The sequence below is a fragment of the Myotis lucifugus genome, unplaced genomic scaffold (genome assembly GCF_000147115.1).
Source record: "Myotis lucifugus unplaced genomic scaffold, Myoluc2.0 scaffold_102, whole genome shotgun sequence".
In the NCBI taxonomy this organism is placed as follows: Eukaryota; Metazoa; Chordata; class Mammalia; order Chiroptera; family Vespertilionidae; genus Myotis; species Myotis lucifugus.
In genome coordinates this window covers 3,963,962-3,983,223 of record NW_005871150.1, presented here as the reverse complement: position 1 = coordinate 3,983,223, position 19,262 = coordinate 3,963,962, and the positions used below count along the sequence as shown (strand labels likewise).

The following is a 19,262-nucleotide window of genomic DNA, read 5'->3' as shown; positions in this document are numbered from 1 at the left end:
ACTCCTCCCTTCTCCAGAGAACTGTCTCCTGCTCCCCAGACCAGCTGCACCTCCTTCACCTAAACCTCCCACCGCAGCCCCTCCTCCCCACCGCTTCCTGCGCCATGAGAAACCCCTGCCTGCAATGTCAACTCCATCCTGCCCCACATCCTCCCAAGGAGCTCAGTTCTGCCACGTTTCACAAGATCCCGCCGTACAGCCCCCAGCTTTCACACTGCTCTGAGCAGCACCCAAGTGATTAAGGCTTAAAACTCGAGACCGCTTGCCGGCAATGAAGGGATTGCTCTACTCTCAGCCCTGACAGGTGGTCATGCGGCCTGTCTTGCCTGGGACAGGGACACAGAACATGCTTTTTTTTTTTTTTACCAGCTCACCTGTTAGAGCCAACAGCTCTATTGGAAAGTTCCGCTAAACCATCACCCGCTTTCTGAAACTTCCACCCAAGGTCTCTCTCATTCAGAACTAACCCAGAGCAGGCCTGCTCCTCACCCAGTGAGTCAGAGGTCCTCCTAGATCCCATTTTCCATCCTAACACCAATTCTTTGATCTCGAAGCACTTCAGAGTGTCAAAGCTTCCATCTTTCATCTGCAAACGATCCTCTGAGGCAGGAAGTATTCATCCCTCCCCCTCTCTCCCTACGCCTTTGTTTCCCATTGTTCCCTCACTAACTGCGCCAGTTTCCTGGCTCACACCGCAGCCCTCCTCTCCAGGCCCTTGTGTGTGATGCTCCCGGGTGCTGGAGAGTGATGGAGAGTGAACTCCGTTTTATTCGACCCAACCCCCAGGGCCTGGCTCCAATCCCACTGCCACTGAGCGGTGGGGAGGCCCCGAGTGAGGGTTCTGGGGTTGGACTAACTTGGATTAAATCTCCAGCTCCACGAAGCAGTGCAACCTCGGGAAAATTACTCAACCTCTCTGTGCCTCCATTTCCTCATGTGCGAAAGGGAGATGACCTGCCGTCACAGGGAGCACTAAATGAGGTGATAGTTAGAGCCTCGCACTTGGTGGAGGCCCCAAAACGTCAGCTACCACGCCTCTGCTTTAGTCACCTCTGTCCTCATCGATCTTGACGTTGTGACACTTCTGAAACACACATATGCACAACCTAGAACACTATGGTGTCCCTTAGTGTGACTTCCTTAGACAGACAGTTAGCTCCGTGCCGGTGCGTCTCCCTCAAGTGAGAACGCTCACTGAGCACCCAGGGTTTTCTCACTAGGAGACCATCGGGCACACGGAGGCACGTTTCTGCACCTACTGGGCCTCCCAGTCCCGGGGAAGCTGTTTGCTGAGAACACGTGACACGGAGTTAAACTGCCTGAGTGACCCCACAGCCAGCCCGCATGCTCCGAGCATCCTTGGCTGGTTAAAACCTCCATCCACCTGAACTGAAGGAAGACTGGGCAGGGCTGGTTTAACCGCATTCTCGGTGGAAGAAGGCCACCTGGCCTATCCAGGGGCATGTGTGCCCGGGACATGCACACTCAGAGCTCGGTGTTTCTCATACAACAGAGAGCAACACATGACTAGCTCCGTGCGGATGAGGTCCTTCGGTGACACACCTCCAGAGACCCGCAGAGTGAGCTTTGGCATACTCTGCAGAAACCGTAGAGAACACTAGGGCTTTCACGGTCACGGGCCACAGAACCTGGGAGGCCTTCCCATGGCTGCCTGCAGGGCGGGTGCACGCAGACTGAAACTCAAGGGTGAATCGCCTGCCTTCTACGGAAGGAAGTGTCCCTCTGAGGGACCAGACCTTCGTCACAGGAAGATTTCACAACGTACCCTTGGCTGGGATGGAACCTGACCCGCACGGCTGCAGCTGACAGCGGACCTGTCACTTCTTTCCTGGGCTGATGTGGCCATGCCCCACCCAGGACTGTGCCTTCCACAACTGGCTCCTCTGAGGGGCCGTGGGGAGACACGGCCACTGCCAACGTGACTGCAGGTGTCCTGGACTTAGGGGAGCACCACGTGCCATCAACTCTGAGATGCACATTTCCACAACCCTCAGAGGGTGTGCCTCCTAATCAAGTATGTGCAAGGGTTTCACTGCAAGCTGCTTTCTTGCCTAGAGATATGTAAACGAGGATGCATCTTCTAACCCCCATGTTGGTTTTGGATAGTCGGTGGAGTGTGGGGGATATGTTTCATCAAAGTTTGTTGAAAAGTGAGCATCTGTTACTCCATTATTATTTCTCCATTAACTGAAACTGTGAAATGAAATCTGCATTCTAATGTAAAACCCCCACTCCCACACCCGTTGTATTTATTTACGCATCTACTTGGTCAGCGAACACTCAGGCGTGTGTTCAGTGATCAAATATACACTGATCACCTGTCCTGTCCCAGGCACTGAGCTAGATGCTGTGAAAGAGCAGGAAATAGCATCTAGTCATATTGGTGATTATAGCAACTTCTTCACACCCCCATATTTGTGGGGAACTTAGACTTTTCTGACTAAACAAAACTAATCAAAATCTAGGCCCTTAAAAACACCAAACTACGGGAAACTTGAAACAACTAATAGCTGGGTTTTTTTTCAATTGCAAGGAAAAAATTAATTGTTTTTAAAAAGTGAGGTAGGGGCAGCCTGTAAATTAAAAAACATTTAAGAGACATATGCAAAAACCACAACGTGTGGGCCTGATGTGAATCCTGATTTAGGTAAACAGGTGTACACAAATGACAATGTGTAGGAGACAGCTGGAAATCGGACACTGACTAGATATTTGACGATACTGGGGATTGCTGTTACTTTTTTTAGATTCAGTCATGATATCGTCCCATCTTCAAAGACTGCCTATCTTTTAAAGATATAGACTGAAATAGTCATGGAAGAAATGATAGTGTCTGGAATTTGTTTCAAAATACTGAGCTAACCCATATGAAATTATGGAGGTCAAAAATGACTGAAAAGCTGCAACTTTATATCAGATGTAGGGAAGTGGGTGGAGGAACTAATGCAGTCAAATGGCCATCAGCTGATTCATGTTGAAATTGGGGTGATGGTGTGCGGAGTCAATTTTACTCATTTGTTTCCTTCCTGTGTGTATAAAATTTTGCCTTGTGTGCAGTGTGCATTCCCTGTGTGTTTTTCTTTAAGTGTCTGCAATAAGAAGTTAAAACAAAATTGGTCCTTAACACTGTGCTATATTTAAAATAAGGCAAAAGCTAAAAATACTGAAAATGAAACTGGAGGTATGGCTATTAAAATACTCTGCCTAAAATATTTGTTTTCCGTTGTACATATGGCTGAAACGTTAACTATTTACCTACGTTTTCCCTCCAACTCCAACTACCTTCACACGTCAAACTTTATATCTGAAGTCGATTTTTCAATATCCTTTCCTCCCAGTGTGACTAACTGGCTTGTTTTTAAACACTGCACTGTCTGGACAGTTTATTTTTCTTCGACAGCAATTCCAGGTTAGACATCGGGATCCTCGCCATCTCCTTTAAGTTTAGTGCTAACAGTGTGACCTTGGCCTCGTGCCCCACAGCCTCTGGGTCCCCGTCACGCCGCTCTCTCATGGCCCCAGCTTCATCTGGAACAGGGCGCAGCGACTCAGAGGGTCTCCCCTCTGCTGGCCCAGGGGCCGGGCACTGCGCTGCCTGCTCTCTGCCCAGCGGCTGAAGCTCATGCTCAGCTTTGCACAGCATACCTGGCTAGTCACAGGGCTCCCCCATCTACACACAGAGATCCCCACTGCAGGGACTGCCGATGCACAGCCTCCTGAAAAACCCACACAGACACAGCCCTACGGGAACCTGTGGGCATGGTGAGAGCAGGCTGCACAGTGGCGCAGGAAAGAGCTACTGAGATCCACACCAACACAGCGTTTGATCTCATCCCTGCCCCCCACCCCCATCCCCACACACACCAATGGCCTCCCATGGAACAGATCTATAAAATATAGGTGACAGTTAATACAATTATATAATATTTAATATACCTTCAAACATATCTGATAGCCTAGAAATGTACTTCCAGGTTATCAGATAGTAGCTGGCTGCTGCAGCTTAGCTGGCACTAGGTAACCAGCTGGCGATGGTGTGGGGACCAGGGGGAGGCTTGAGACTGGCCAGCTCTGTGCGAATTGGTGACTTCATTCACAGATTTCTCAGTGAAACTGCGTGAAGCAGGGATACGTGTACCTGAGTCTGCAAGTGGGTCCGTGCCAAAGAGGAGACGTGTAAAGCACATAAAACACACACATTGCAAAAGAACAAAGATCAAATACTTCATAGGGGTCACGTTATTGGTTTTTACGAGACAGAACAGGAACCGTTTATACGTTCACAACTTTAGCCTTCTTCCTGAGCAACCGCTTAACTCTGTCTTCCTTTTCTGTCTTTGGTTTCTTTCCTGTGGCAACAGAAAATAGTTTGGGGTTAATGCATGAAGAACATACAGAGAAACAGCTCCCCTAAATTAAACACTTTCTAAAACTCTCCTAGAAGCCGTGCATGTGTTAAACTGTACACGTGTTAACCTGTACACGTGTTAACCTGTACATGCATTAATCTGTACATGCATTAACCTGTACACGCGTTAACCTGTACATGGCCAAAATTCCAAATGCTTTCCTGCCTTTGGTGACCTGAGAGTCATTCCCCCAGCCAGGTAAGGGCAGGATTACCTTCCAAGGTGCGAACTACAGATGTGGAAATAAGGAAATCCCAAAGGCGCTATAATCTATAAATCTCTATCAAGAGATCACGGCATTAGCAAGTCTGTGTGTCTACCTTTTTTAGAAGGCCGCTCAGATAAGGGCAACATCCGGTATACTCTGAAGGCGTTATTTCCTTTCTTTATACTTTTATCCTTGACTTCTTCAATATCAGGCAAGGAGTTCATGGCACATCGGAAATTCGCCTTCCATGTTTTTGGATCGGGTTTGTCTACTCCTGGTTGATGCTTTCCTAACAAAATAGCCAGAAGAATTAAGGTTGAGGAGAAGAGGGGGAGAAAGACTCACACAGTAAACATGTCTGGAAACACAGGACTGCTAGCCACCAAGTAGCACAGAGAACCAACCTTTGAGCCCCAGGCTATGCCGACAGTGGCCAATGCCCTGGTTTGCCCGGGACTGAGATGGTTCTTGGGATGCGGGAATTTCTGTTTTAAAATCTGGACAGTCCGGGCCAATTGGTCCAAGTTGGTCACCCTGAATTTACCAAACAGCTTGAGAAGAAATAACAACGGTAGAAGAATGGGGAACCAATGTAAGTGATACAGAAGGCTGGGAGGCCAATGAGCACAGGTAACCGGAGTGTCTCTTTTTCATCGGGCTGTCAGGTATTAAAAGTCCATTCTTGTAAATAGCCCCCTACTGAAATTTTGTTGTAAATAAATACATTCTTGGCTACCTTTTAAGGAGATAAATCCATCCAAGTTTATAGCTGCAGAACAAACACGTTCTTTATGACCCCAGCACACATGTGGGGAACGCAACCAGAATTCTACGTTAGAGGAAATGTAAGCACCGAGTTTCTGTGGGATGGGCGGAGCCTCGCTTCTGAGTGATGAGGTTTGTGGGCCCCCGCCCCCCGGCCCTGCCACCCCCCACCCCCACCCCCGTGTCCTGGATGCGCCTGGGGGCAAGTCACAGGTTTTCCAGAGCCTTCTTTACGAGCCCATAATCCAGGAGATTTTATATGTGTAGAAAAAAACAAAAATAAACACTGTGGTAGAACTGAAATTTGCTAAGAGAGCAGACCTTAAATGTTCCCAGTAAAATAACCCAAATAATTAACAGGTAAGTATGGGAGAAAGTAAAGGTGTGTGCTAACTCAACGGGGAGGGGGGGGGGGCATCCTTTCATGAGGATCACCTATCTAAAATCATAACTTTAAATGTCTTACAATTTTATTGGTCAATTATACCACAACTACAAGAAAAAAGAAAGCATGAGAACGACATAGGGCCCGCCCGAACGATGCGGGGCATCGATACCTGTGTGGATGGCCCAGTTCCTGAAGAGCGGTGCGTCCTTCTCCACATCCCAGCCGTGTCTCGCTGCATGCATCCAGGGGATCTGGAAGATCTTCTTTTCCTGAAAGGAGAAGCCAGTAAGAACTGCAGCCATGGGGCTCCGGCCACCGCTGTGGAGGCGTCTGAAGTTCCAGCTGGTAAGGTTCCCCACTGGGCATCCGCAGTAAAATCCCCCTTTCCAGGTCCAGCCTCGGCACCTGCCGGGTGAGACTGAGGGCCAGGCAGGGCCTGGCAGAACAGGAATGCGGCCTGTTCCAAGGTCACAGGCGATGACTTGGGAGATGCCCATGTGCATTACCTGTGCTGTTTTCTTTAAAGAACCACAGACAACTGGCCTCTGATTGAAACGTCTCGGGCTTATTTTATTCTCATCACTCATTTCCATCATTTGGTGAAGAGGAGCCCCAGCTGCCCCAGTAAATTAAAAATTAGGCAACTCTCTTGCCCTAACTGGTTTGGCTCAGTGGAGAGAGTGTCGGCCTGGGGACTGAAGGGTCCCGGGTTCGATACCGGTCAAGGGCATGTACCTTGGTTGCGGGCATATCCCCAGTGGGGAGTGTGCAGGAGGCAGCTGAATATGTTTCTCTCTCATCGATGTTTCTAACTCTCTATCTCTCTCCCTTCCTCTCTGTAAAAAATCAATAAAATATGTTTTGAAAAAAAAAAATTAGGCAACTCTCCAAAGTGACCCCACTGGTGCTGCGAAAGGGAAGTCGGGTGGATGAAGCCACTGTCACGGGACCAAGTGTCTCGATGGGCCGGAGCAGCGGCAGACACAGAGGGTCCCGCCTGCTGCTCAGCCTGCGTCTACGCCCTGCATGGACCGGCCGGAGCTTCCAGATGCTCGATGACCACAGCTGACACTCCTTTCTTGGAGTAAAGTCCCTCCCTAAGATTCTTATATCGGACCCTTTCCATCTCTCTTACAGCCCGAGAGGCAACTCAAAATCACTTACATCAACCCCGGCAAACACGACTAGACACTAGTGCTTTGGAAACAAAGTCACACTCATTGTAAAACCACACATGTAACCTGGTTCAACCGGCAGCACCAGGGGTCGCCAAGGTCCCCTGGCACCTTACATGTGACGACACATGCTCGCATGGTCTCACTTCTGCTTTTTGCAACAACCTAATGAGCTACATATATGTTATTAGTTCTAATTCACAGTTGAAGGAGCTGAGGAACGGAATTAAATTATTTAGCCAAGAAACTCGGCAATAAGTGTCTAAATTCCCATCTTCAGTCGCATCACAGCATACCTCGCCTCCGGTGCTCGAATGTACGAGATTTCCAGTTTTACAGGAGAACCTGCTGACTTGGATTCTATGGAATCCAAGCCCAGGAAAATGTACTTTTTAAAAATATATTTTTATTGATTTCAGAGAGGAAGAGAGAGGGAGAATGAGACAGAAACATCAATGACTAGAGATAATCATTGATTGGCTGCCTCCTGCACGCCCCCTAATGGGGATGGAGCCTGCAACCTGGGCACGTGCCCTGACCGGGAATGGAACCGTGACCTCCTGGTTCATAGGTCGACGCTCAACTATGGAGCCACGCCAGCCGGGCAGGAAAATGCATTTTTAAGTTCTTAGGCTAGTTCTGATCATTCCCAGCTCTGGGATCTCCACAGGACACACAGGGAAGGAAAGAACATGTCGGTAGGGATCTTCCGCCACTTTGGTCTCACAGTGAAAATAGAAAGGGTCTGCCGACCCAAAAGGGCTCAGTGCCTCTGCACAGAACCGACTACAAAGTCTGTGTGGCAAGCCGGCACAGCCATGGCATACTCAGCCCCACATAGGGCGCCTTATGTGCCGCCCAGCTCAGCCAGGTTTGGTGACCCTGAGAGGGACAGTGAAGGATGGAGAAAAGACAGACAAAACAAGAAAGCTGGGTCTGGGTGGGACGCTGTCCTCTCTGATAGAGAGACAGCACCACAGGCTACAAGCCGTGTCTTTATTTTATAGCCAGATTCCACGAGGCAAAGTAAGGGCGTGGTCAAGATGTTTACAACATTCTCGTGAGTTTCGATCCTACTCAACTACATGCACCTGAACTCTATCAAGCCCACATCACTCAGCCACGTGGGACCACGTGTTTGGACCATAGGTTCAAGCTCACAACCATAGCTGTTGGCTGTAACTGCTGGGAGGGCTCTGCCCTCCAAGCTGGGACCTGCACGTGGCCATGAGAGGACTGTGCCTTCTCATTAGTCTGAAGCTTGAATCTGTCCAAACACTGTAGCCGCTCTCCACAAGCCTGAACTGAGAGTATGTCAGGACATTTGAGAGTTCCCCAAAAGCTGTTAAAGGGGGAAATTCTGCTGTGTTTACAATTCAGTAAATAAAGAAGAACCGAAAGCGAGAGACTTCGTAAACCCGTTCTGTTCGTTCTGTATCGTCACCATGACTGCAGCGTTTCAGGTTAGCCATCTCCAAAAGGGCCGTCGCCAGAGCGGGGCTGAGTGAGATTTTATCGTTTCATGTAGATGAAAATCCGAGAGGAAGTCACGTAATGCAGTGAAAATGAACTGACTTCAGGGACAGAAGGTTTCCTCAAGTGCACAACCAGAATTTAAAGGTTTGTGCTTCAAGGCAGAGGCCCTTAAAGAATTTGCTGTTGCTCTTTTTTTTTCTAGGTCAAAGGAGTTCTGTGGGGACACAATCTGACATCGATCTCATAAGACACAGAGTTGATTCTCACAAGTGGATCTTATGTGCACGCACACACACACACACACACACACACACTCACACACACTCACACACACACACACAGCTACACAGCTAAACTGTCTCACACAGCTACACAGCTAAACTGTCTCCCAGAACAGCGGTCGCCAACCAGTGGTCCATGGACCACTGGTGGTCGGTGAGATCCGAAAGGTTGGCGACCGCTGTCCCAGAAACCAGGCCCAAAGCATGAAGCTACCAAAGTAGCGACTGAACTGAGCAATTCTCCAGACCGAAGAAATAGCCAATAAGCACATGAAGAACGATTCACCACCACCCCTCCTCCGGGAAATGCAAACCAGAACAATGTGATGCCATGTCACAGCCACTCGGACGGTGAGAACAAAAACACAACAAAATCCTAAGTGCAGGTGACGAAGTGGAGGAACGGGAACGCCACACAGGGCTGGCGGGATGGACACTGGGCAGCTGCTGTGGAACACACATGGGCTGTTCCTCAAAAAGTTCAACAGAGTCACCACGTGGCCCAGTAATTCCGCTCCTGGATGTGTCCCCGAAGAATTACAAATCGGTGTTCAAGCAAACGTTTACACATGAAAGTTCACAACAGCCCAAGGGCAGAAGCAACCCCAATGTCCAGCAACGGATGGATGGGTAGAGAAAACATCGCATGTGCATACACTGCAAAACTGGAGCATGCTTCAGCCCCCAAAGGACTGCAGTGCTGATACGCATATGCCGCAACATGGATGGACCTAGTATTGTGTGAACCAGGCAAATCCACAGACACAGAAAGCATATCCGTGGTTGTCATGAACTAGGGAAGGAAACAGAAAGCATATCCGTGGTTGTCATGAACTAGGGAAGGAAATGGGAGTGGTCACGTGATGAGGAAGTACAGTGTTTCCTTTTCAGGTGATGAAAAAGTTTAGAATTAGACACTGGGGATGGTTGCATAATATTGTGACTGTATTTAATGCCACTTTAAAATGATAAATTAAAAAACAACCACATGGGCCCAGCCAGCATGTGGTTGAGCATTGACCTATGAACCAGGAGGTCACAGTTCGATTTCCAGTCAGGGCACATGCCTGGGTTGTGGGCTCGATCCCCTATAGGGGGTGTGCAGGAGGCACTGAACCATTATTCTCTCTCATCATTGATGTTTCTATCTCTCTCTCCCTCTCCCTTCCTCTCTGAAATCAATAATAAACAAACAAATAAATAAATAAATTCTACATGGAACTTTTAAATAAACCACTAATAAATGCATCACACATCTTTTTTTAAAAAGACCATGTTGAAAGGTAAAGGTGAAATTCATTTTAAAACGGAAAGAGATTCTGACCAATAAACATTCTGGTCGTCGATCCCCGTGTTCGATGGGACGGTGATGGCACTGCCCTGCATCTGTGCAGACTGTGACATCACAGTCTGTGACATCAGCATGCGCTTCAGGAGCCCTGAGTGCCCAGCCCGCACAGGTGGTGGGCGCACACACCGTGTACGAAGGACTCTGAGTACCAGAGCCACCCGTGTCTACATCGAAGGGCAGGAGAGAGAAGCACTGCTTGAGTTGAGAAGAACATTTAAGATGACCTTGAGCAACGCAGAACAATCAGACCTTGGCCCCAAGTGGAAACCAGTTCTCTCATCTCCCTCAGCCTCTCCTCTCCCCCAATATTTATAAGATGTTCTAATTTCACTTGCTATTTTTGTTTGAACTCCTTACCTGTTCTGAGGTGCCCTGATAGTTACACAGGCAAGAGCCTGCTTTCAGGGAAGAGCAGGGAAAGGTCTGGACTCCCTGCTGGCCTGGGCCTGGAGAGTGGCCCGGCCTGGGTCCAGGCAGACCTCCAGCATGAAACGCCAACAGTGGGCATGATCGGAGCTGCCAAGAAAGAGTGGGCCTGGGCGTGGCTGCCTCCTCCCTCCTTCCCTCTAGAAGTGGCCCAGGGAACCACACACGAGCACCTGAACCAACCCAGAACCAACCTGGCCCTTCAACAAGCCAATGGCAAGAGGGCAACCAAGGAGGGCATACTGTCCACAACCAGGAGGGACTTCGAGTCACACAACCAAACACAACACGTGGACATTCTTTGGATTCTGATGGAAAAAATCAATTGTAAAAAGATATTTTGGGAATACTCATGGCATGATACTAAAAACTTATGGTTAATTTTCCTGATGGACAACAGTATTATGAAGACATGAGAAAATGTTGTTAAGTCTTATAGGTGTACACTGTCAGGGAGTTGCTCTATAATACCACACACACACACACACACACACACACAAAGATAAAACAAAATGTTGGTAATGGTTAAATCGAGACGTGCATTACTAAATCTAGACGGGAATTCACTACACTCTTCTTTCCAGTCCTTGGGCCATTCAAACATACTATCTGTATTTGCTAATACTCATACTAAAAAGTAACTGGCCCAAGCCAAGGCCCCATTCAGGTCACATGAAATGATCATATGGTTTCCTTAAGTCATTCCTATTTACTTCATGCCCCACCTTGTTTCAGACACGACTCACTTCAACAACCACATTCAAATACCATTCAATTAAAAAAAAGCAAAAAATAAATAAATAAAAGTGGATAAGGGAAAAGGAACAAAAAATGTAAGATCCGAGAGATATCTGAAACGATCAAATGAGGCCAGGAGTGGTATTAGTCTAAAACAATGATGCTGCAATACCCTGTACACCTGTTAGAAGTGGCCACAATCAGGCTCTCCACTCTTGGCACATGATATAGAGCTAAAGACTAACCAGCTAAATGAGTTGTCGTGTTCTTAAGATTAAAGATGGGGCGGGGGGGGGGGTAGAAGAGGACAAAGAAATTTGCTCAGAAGAACTGCAATATCCCTGGTGGTGGGAGAGAAACCTCCCTCAGGCCCTCTCAAAGAAGGCATCTATATATATATATAAAAAGCCAGCGACTGGTATGCCAGAACAACCAGAACAACCAGTTGCTATGACCCACTGCGGCCAGCCAACCTCCCACAGCTCCTCCCCGCAGCTGGCCTGGCCCCAATCGGCCCCCATCAGGGCAGGCAGGCCAGACTCCACCCATGCACAAATTCATGCACTGGGCCTCTAGTAATCTATTATATTTAGTTACTTTTCTAAATTTTAACTATATAATTTCAGGTATTCTTTATTTTTCACAGATACTGTCTTCCTGATTCACCCCTACCAGTTAGGATCAATTAAATGGAGAGTTCGAGAAGGATAAATAAGGAGTGTTTATGTATATGGGGGAGGAGTGTAAATGGTAGAATGCTTATTTGTTAGGACAGGTTGACACATAGAGTTTCACAACAAAGAGAAGACGTTTTAAACCACTATGCTGCACACCTGAAACTAATATAGAATGTCAACTGTAATTGAAAAATAAAAAATAATAAAAAAAATTTAAGAGAAGACTTTTTTAAAAGACAAAAACAAAAGTTCTCTTCACATAGAAAATACTGGAAACCAATCAATGCGCCCCATTCCCAACACGAAACCCTAGAGCAGGGGTCCTCAAACTTTTTAAACAGGGGGCTAGTTCACTGTCCCTCAGACCGTTGGAGGGACGGACTATAGTTTAAAAAAAACTATGAACAAATTCCTATGCACACTGCACATATCTTATTTTGAAGTAAAAAAACAAAACGGGAACAAATACAATATTTGTATTTGCATGTGGCCCAAGGGCCGTAGTTTGAGACCCCTGCCCTAGAGCCTCATGTCCTCTAGCCCTGGAGAGCCAGGAGGAGCAGCAAGGCAGTCCGAGAGGGAGGAGGGCACAACAAGCACAGCGAGAGGCCGCCACCAGCCGTCACAGAACACCAGTGGCCAGTTGAGACCACAATGCAAGGGCGGGCCCCAGTCTGGGATGATACAGATCTTCATGTCACTTGATGTTTCTATGATCAATTTTGCTTGGTTGGTTTTTGCAATTAACAAGCATAAGATTTTGAACACAAAGAACAATTTTACTTTCAGAGGTCCACATGCACATGCTTTAGTAAGGATCAGACACGCACACTCGCACATACATATACACACACACATATGCACACTCACACACACACATGCATACACATTCACACACATACACACTCACACACATAGATACACACACATACTCACAGCCATATACACATGTACATACATGCTTGCATACATACACACATGCATGCACACTCACACACACACACCATCGCACTCACCTTGTTCAGCCACTTCAGCCCTGGTATCGTGTTCGAGTTGATCTGTTCCTCTAGCCATGGGCGCATGCGCATCCTTTCCACCGGCATGGTGCCGTCTGCGGAGAGACAATCCACATTAGGCACTTCTGCTAATGACTGCCTTGTCCACACCGGAAAGTTCTACGCACCAGCCTGACCCTCTATTGTCCCCTTCCTCGTAATCCCATAGCCTGTGTCCGGGGGACTGGGGAGGGAAGCATATTCGGGGGTTCCACCCTCGAGCCACCTGCCCCTGCTCGAGCAGCCGGGTCGTTCCAGAGGGGCTGTCTCCATGGGGCAGGGCTGCAGGCCAAGCGGGCTCTCAGCTGAGAGGGTCCCACAGACAGAGGCTGGACTGGCAGAAACTCAGCTACCCAGAGGGCCCAGCACCTGAGTGACCCCGCCTAAAGCCAGGTCTCGCCCCCTCCCAGCCAGGCTGTGTTAACAGCACACACCGTCAAGGTCTCAGCATTCAGAGCATCAGTACTGTACACCTGTGGGCATTATCCTCCCAGGACCATGGGGGACAGTGCAAAACCATGATTGTGGGAAAGACATTACAACCAATTCATTCCTTTGGGATATTAGGGCCACAGAAATGCTTTGAACCCCAATATTGCCACTTTAAAGCTCTAAAGGGACCAGTTCACTGGGTCCAAGGTCCCTCCAGACATATTCTGTCCCCGCTCAGCGCTCACAGCACCTTGTGCTGGCTCCAGCCTTGCTTTATGTGAATGCGTGCACTCATTCACTCCCGCGAGGATCTTCTTCACTGCGCCCACCCACTCTGACCTGAAACCATCCGTCCTTTTCCTTCAACTTGCTTTCCCTCTGAAAACTGTCCCATGGCTAAACACCTTTTCTCTGGCAGCTCACATAATGCTCTTCCCTCCTGCCACATACATTCTAGGCATCTTTCCCGTGTCCATCAAAATATATCCAGAGTAGAATCACTAACAACTTACTGTCGCCCCCTCATCTTCATCCTATTTACACAAAAATTTCAATTTAGTGCGGATTCAAAAGCCAAGACGATGCCAAGTCAGGCCTCCATTCTATAGGACTTCATGGCCAGTGTGACATAATCCTCTTTCCACCCTTAGCTGTCTTTCTTTTACTCATTTCCTCTCAAAAAAAAAAAAAAAAAGAGCTCTGAGGATTCTATTCAAATAAACTTGGGCTGAGATGATCAAAGCCTCATTAACTCCCTCTTCCAGCTCCCAAAGGACGTCCTCCCTCCTGGATGCCCTGCCCCCAGCTCTGCCAGAGTGCTAGCATCCTTGCAGGACCCGCATGGGGCCGCACCCTTTGCCTATAGAGACTAATCCAATTCTAGAACGGAATTCTAGAACCCGTCTCTCCCTGGTATGTCTCCCCCAGTTTGGATGCACTCATTGCTGCAGACACCTCCTACTTCTTGCTCATACCATGCCCTCTCTCCTCTTTCCTGGACCTTGCCAACCCTCACCCATCCTCCAAGACCCAGTTCCCACCCTCCTTTCTCCACAGGACTTGCCAGTCCACACCAGCCTGAAGGAATCTCTCCTCCTGTGACTCCCACCCTACTCATTGGTCTTACACGCTCATTTGGAAATCAAGCATGGCTTTCGGAAAGCTATTGTAAGCTGTCTTTATTCTTATCTGACTCTTACCCTAACTATGAACTTTCAACTGTGTGCACTCTTCCTTCCTAACCAAATTGTAAGCTCTCTGAGAGTAGGAACTCCACCTCTTATAGGTCCTTTTACAATCCTACAAAGCCCTCCACCCGGGAGACCTTCAATACAAGAACCAGGCCAGTTCTGAAGATCAGCCTAGCTGGGTCGCCACTGCAGGTGGGCTCCATCCACTCATCTGGTCACCATTCTTTGAGACGAGTGAAAAGGACTTCAAGGACAGTCCAAAAGGGTGTGGAACGGCCACAAGGAGCCCCCAATACAGCTGCTCTTCGTGGTTCTCAAGTCCTTCCTCTCATTCACGTATCCACCTATTCACAGAGCATTTACTGAGAATGATACTCCAGGAGCGGGAAAAGGCCAGACATTCCCTGCCACCCAGGAGCTCCTGGCCTAACAGAAGACAGGGAAGAAGAGAATTGTCACACCACACAAAGAGCCCTGCTTGCAGAATGATGAGGAGTTACAGGGGAGCACTGGGAGGAGATGTCCACAGAAGATCCTCCTGGCGACTGGCCACTGGGAGGGCTCTGCCCAACAGGGTGATGACCGCCAACCCGGTCTCAAGATCTCGGGGTGCAGAGAGGGGGCAGCTGGGTCCAGAGCAGTACAGGAAGTAGAGGGAGGAGCACCCTGAGGAGTAGCTACAGTAGTCACACGTCTTCAGAGTGGACAACGTGACAAGCAGAACTGCTACGGGCCACTACCGTCCTGATGTACCTATCTCAGCAATACGGAAAGTGACAGGGATGTGAAAACGGCCCTGCTTCCGACTCACCGTTATAATTATATGCTATTTCCTCCCATATTATTTTTTTCCACAAATGACCCATTTAGGGGGGTAAATCGTCACCTGAAATATTTCAAAAAGCTTTCTGACTTTAAAACAAAAGCTTCCATGGGGAGGTACAGTCAGCCTCATTATTTGCGGATTGCACATTTGCAAAGTCGTCTACTCACTAAAATTGATTTGTAACGCCCAGATCAATTCTCGGGGTGCCTTCCCGGTCATGAGCAGACATGCACAGAGAGGTAAAAACCTGGGGTCTTCCGACACCCATGGTTCCAGCCGAGGTCCGACAAGACGACATTCTGCCTCATTTCACTCACACTGTGAACAAGTGTCCTTTTCAGTGTCTATTTCTTGCAATACTTTTCTGCTCTGTGTTGGTGATTTTACTGTTTAAAACAGCCGGCAGGAATGGGCTGAAGTGTGGAGAAAAGATGTGCCTCTCAGGCCTGAGTTAGTGTTGTTGGCTGGGAGTTCAATGTCAATGAATCAACCATTGTTAAATGAGGAGCCTTCACACAGAAACACACCTAGAGCGCAGTTACTGATTGGTGGATGCAAATGCTGTGATCAGAGCCTCACAGGAACCGAATGTCCTTGCAGAAGGAAGGGGATTTGGACACACACACACAGAGAAGGCCACGTGAGCACACAGACAGAGGGAAGAGAGCACACAGAGGGAAGGGGCCACTTGAGGGCAGAGGCTGGAGTGCTGTTGAAGGCAGCCATCTTCTGTATAATTACAGGACAACTTTGAACATATCAAAGACTCCCAGAATATTAGCACTGAGATGTTCTCCACGTCTTCATACATACAGTGATTAATAAAGCAATTTCAAGGGATTGTCATCCCAAACTGTGATCCACATGAATGTGATTAACACCAAGTAACTAAAGTGACTTATATATGTCCATGTGATGGTTTTTGTGTTGTTAATAGCCGGGGCATCCCTGCTGATACACAATGAAAAGCCAACCGTTTTACACGGAGGCACTTCCTCTTTTTTACTGATTTTATAGCCAGGTCCCACCTCCCACACTGGACAGGTAATGAATTACTTGGTCTTGGCACATGACACAAATGAGAAAGGGCATAGTTCGACACAGATTGCTCATGACTATCAGAATTTGAGCATGCGCTCTTCATTCCGTGAAAGAAAGCGAAGGTGGAGTTCTACAATGAGCCTGGCACCAGAAACTCGTCATGTAGTTTGTACTAAAAATATATTCTATTTCCGGAGACTAAGAGACTGGGAAGACAGTCACAGAGGGGCAGGAGACCAAGCACTGAGAGTACCGAGTAAAGAGACTCACTCGGCCTATATTTTCTCGCTTCCATCAATGAAATTGAAACTGATAGATCAGCCTTCTTTCTATAAGGCAAGGTTCCCATGGGCACCAATACCCCAGCCAATGAATCTTGAACAAAGTTAAAGAAGGTATGGAACTGGTAGAAAAGTCACAGAGAACCAAAATACAGCAGAAAACAGAACACCTGTGTGCAGTCCTGACGTTGCTGTTACTACGGGGTGTCCTTGGGCCAGTCACTCCCTTGTTCTAGTCCATACTTTGATCGTCTAAAAAAAATGAGAGGTTTCAAAAAGATAACATCCGGGGTTATCTAAGATTCTAGGAATCCTTGCGTAACACGAAGGCCCGTTATCTGATTTCCCTGTTTTGTGAGCTTTTAATCTTGTGCACTGTGTTGGTTTTAAAAGTGAATGCTGACATTTTAGGATTCTACAAATCTAAAATATGAAGTAGCCACCCTCAAGCCTGACAACAGGCACTTTCTAAAATCAGCTCCCACAACACCTCTGAGTTTTGGGGTTGGGGTCATCTTCAAAACCATGGCCTCGAGCTGTAAATCATCTCAGGACGTGGCAGGTATTTAGACTATTCCTGGCATCAGGGCTGCTACATAAAGGCACGCAGTTGGTCGCTGTGATTTGCAGGGTGTGAATTCACACATCCTGTGAAGCACATCCCCCATAGAGTTAACAATGCCTCAGTAGTGGCATTAACAGTGATCTTGAATTTTAATCTCAAAGAACAAGGGCTTGGATCTTGGTATAGAAATAGCAATGGCCCCTATTTATTGGGCACTCACTATATGCCAGCATTAAAACCAGGATTTTCTATGAGTTTCTCATTTACTCTTACAACCCTGCAAGGCAGGGACTTTATGACCCCATATTACAGACGAGAGGATCATTGGGGAAGTGTTTAAAGGCAACCCGCTCGTAAGTAGGGACGCCCAGACTCATTCAGGTCTGTCTGAAACGCCCAGGCTCAGCAACCCTAACCTCTGCTTCCTTCCGACTTTAGGAAGCGGTTAGGATGGGCTTGTAACTGTTCTTCCTACTGAGCCATTCCCAGCTCCTCTCTGTTTTGTGTATCGCTGGTGTATTAATCTTCCTAGAATGCCACTTAAATCATGTTAATGTTCTGTTCAAGAGACTTCTAAACCTCCCTGCTGGATTTAAGATAATAAAATCCTTGGCTGAGAGAGGGAGCCTTACAGGGACTACTCAACAAGAACAATGGAAGACCGGAGACAATGGAAAGATGTCTTTACAGGACTGAACGAAAATAATTGCTATTCAAAAATTTAAATACAGCAAATATTTCCTTCAAGAATGAGCAGAAAATTAAGGCATCAGAGAAAAACTTAGAGAATTTTCTACCTGTAGCCCCACAGCTCATCAGTTACAGGAGACAGATCATGCTACCACGGTCACAGGAGACAGGTCAACACTGGGCAAGAGTGAAGGCAAAAGTATGGGCACTAGGAAGCTAAGAACAGGGCTAACGCTCGGGTCTGTGTCGCAGAAGCTGACCATAGCAGTGCTTGGCTCCATCTCTTGCAATTGTACCATTTCCTTTACATAAACTGTGAGGATTCCTGGACCTAAGAGCCCTCCCTACATAGCCATGTGCTCACCCATCTTACCAACCTACAGAAATGTGACCCTCCCAACAAAAGCTAGCTCAGATCTGTGTTCATCATGACAACTTCTCTCACAACTCCAACCACTGGACCCTCTTCTCCTACGGCGCGTATTGTCTCCAGTAGCTAGTCGTCCACTGTACCAACAAATATTTACTAAACACGCATTATTACAAAACAAAACAAAAAACCTGTGCTAAATGCAATGGAGGATTCCAAGATGTGCACGACATGATCACTACCCTCAAGGAATTCACAAGTTAACTGGGGATATGAGAGGTAAACCATATAAAGGTAGCTAATAATACTATAATTATAACAATAAAAGACTGCACTAGAGATCAGAAGGAAGCATAGGATTAATTACCAGCTAAGTGAACTAGATCATAAAGAATACATTAATCATTCTTAGATGGGTTTGTAAGGGAAAGCTTACGGTAAAGAGCTTCTAGAATGGGGAGGAACTGCCTAGGCAGAGAGAAGGGAGCAAGCAAGCCAGGGAGGCAAAGGCTGGAGTTCATGGCCAAAGCAGGACAGAGGACCACGTGCTTGCTGCTGTGGGCAGAGCACATGACCTAGGTACCAACACGGTGGAGCTTCTTAAGAGTGAGCGGGCGCCTGGGAGGCACATACTGGGTGTTTTACATAAATCATCTCTCACCCTCCCAGCAGCCCGAATCAGTTAAATAGTACCATCCCCATTTTAGAGATGAGGGAAAGTATAGCTTGAAATGGTAAGAAAAGAAAAATGTGTCCTAGCCCCCAGAGGAAGAAGCAAGGTTTGAACCCAGGTCTGTCTGGAAGGTCTCAAATGCCAGCTAGAGACTGAGCTTGTTTGCAGAGGCTACTAAAACCTTCCGAACAGCCATGTGTCACTGTCATCAGCCAAGCAGCACT

General features: G+C 47.6%; 1 protein-coding gene across 1 annotated transcript in view; it reads right to left on the bottom strand.

Annotated features, from left to right (window-relative positions):
- The window catches only part of IRF2 (interferon regulatory factor 2), a 37,371-nt gene extending 24,345 nt beyond the window's left edge, over nt 1–13,026 (bottom strand). The window contains exons 1-4 of the mRNA XM_023757203.1: nt 12,932–13,026; nt 5,961–6,060; nt 4,751–4,927; nt 4,331–4,370 (exon numbers count right to left, since the gene is read on the bottom strand). Of these exons, the coding sequence (XP_023612971.1) occupies nt 4,331–4,370; nt 4,751–4,927; nt 5,961–6,060; nt 12,932–13,018 (404 nt within the window). The 5' untranslated portion in view covers nt 13,019–13,026. The remainder of the gene's footprint in view (nt 1–4,330; nt 4,371–4,750; nt 4,928–5,960; nt 6,061–12,931) is intronic.
- Between the last annotated feature and the right edge of the window lie 6,236 nt (nt 13,027–19,262).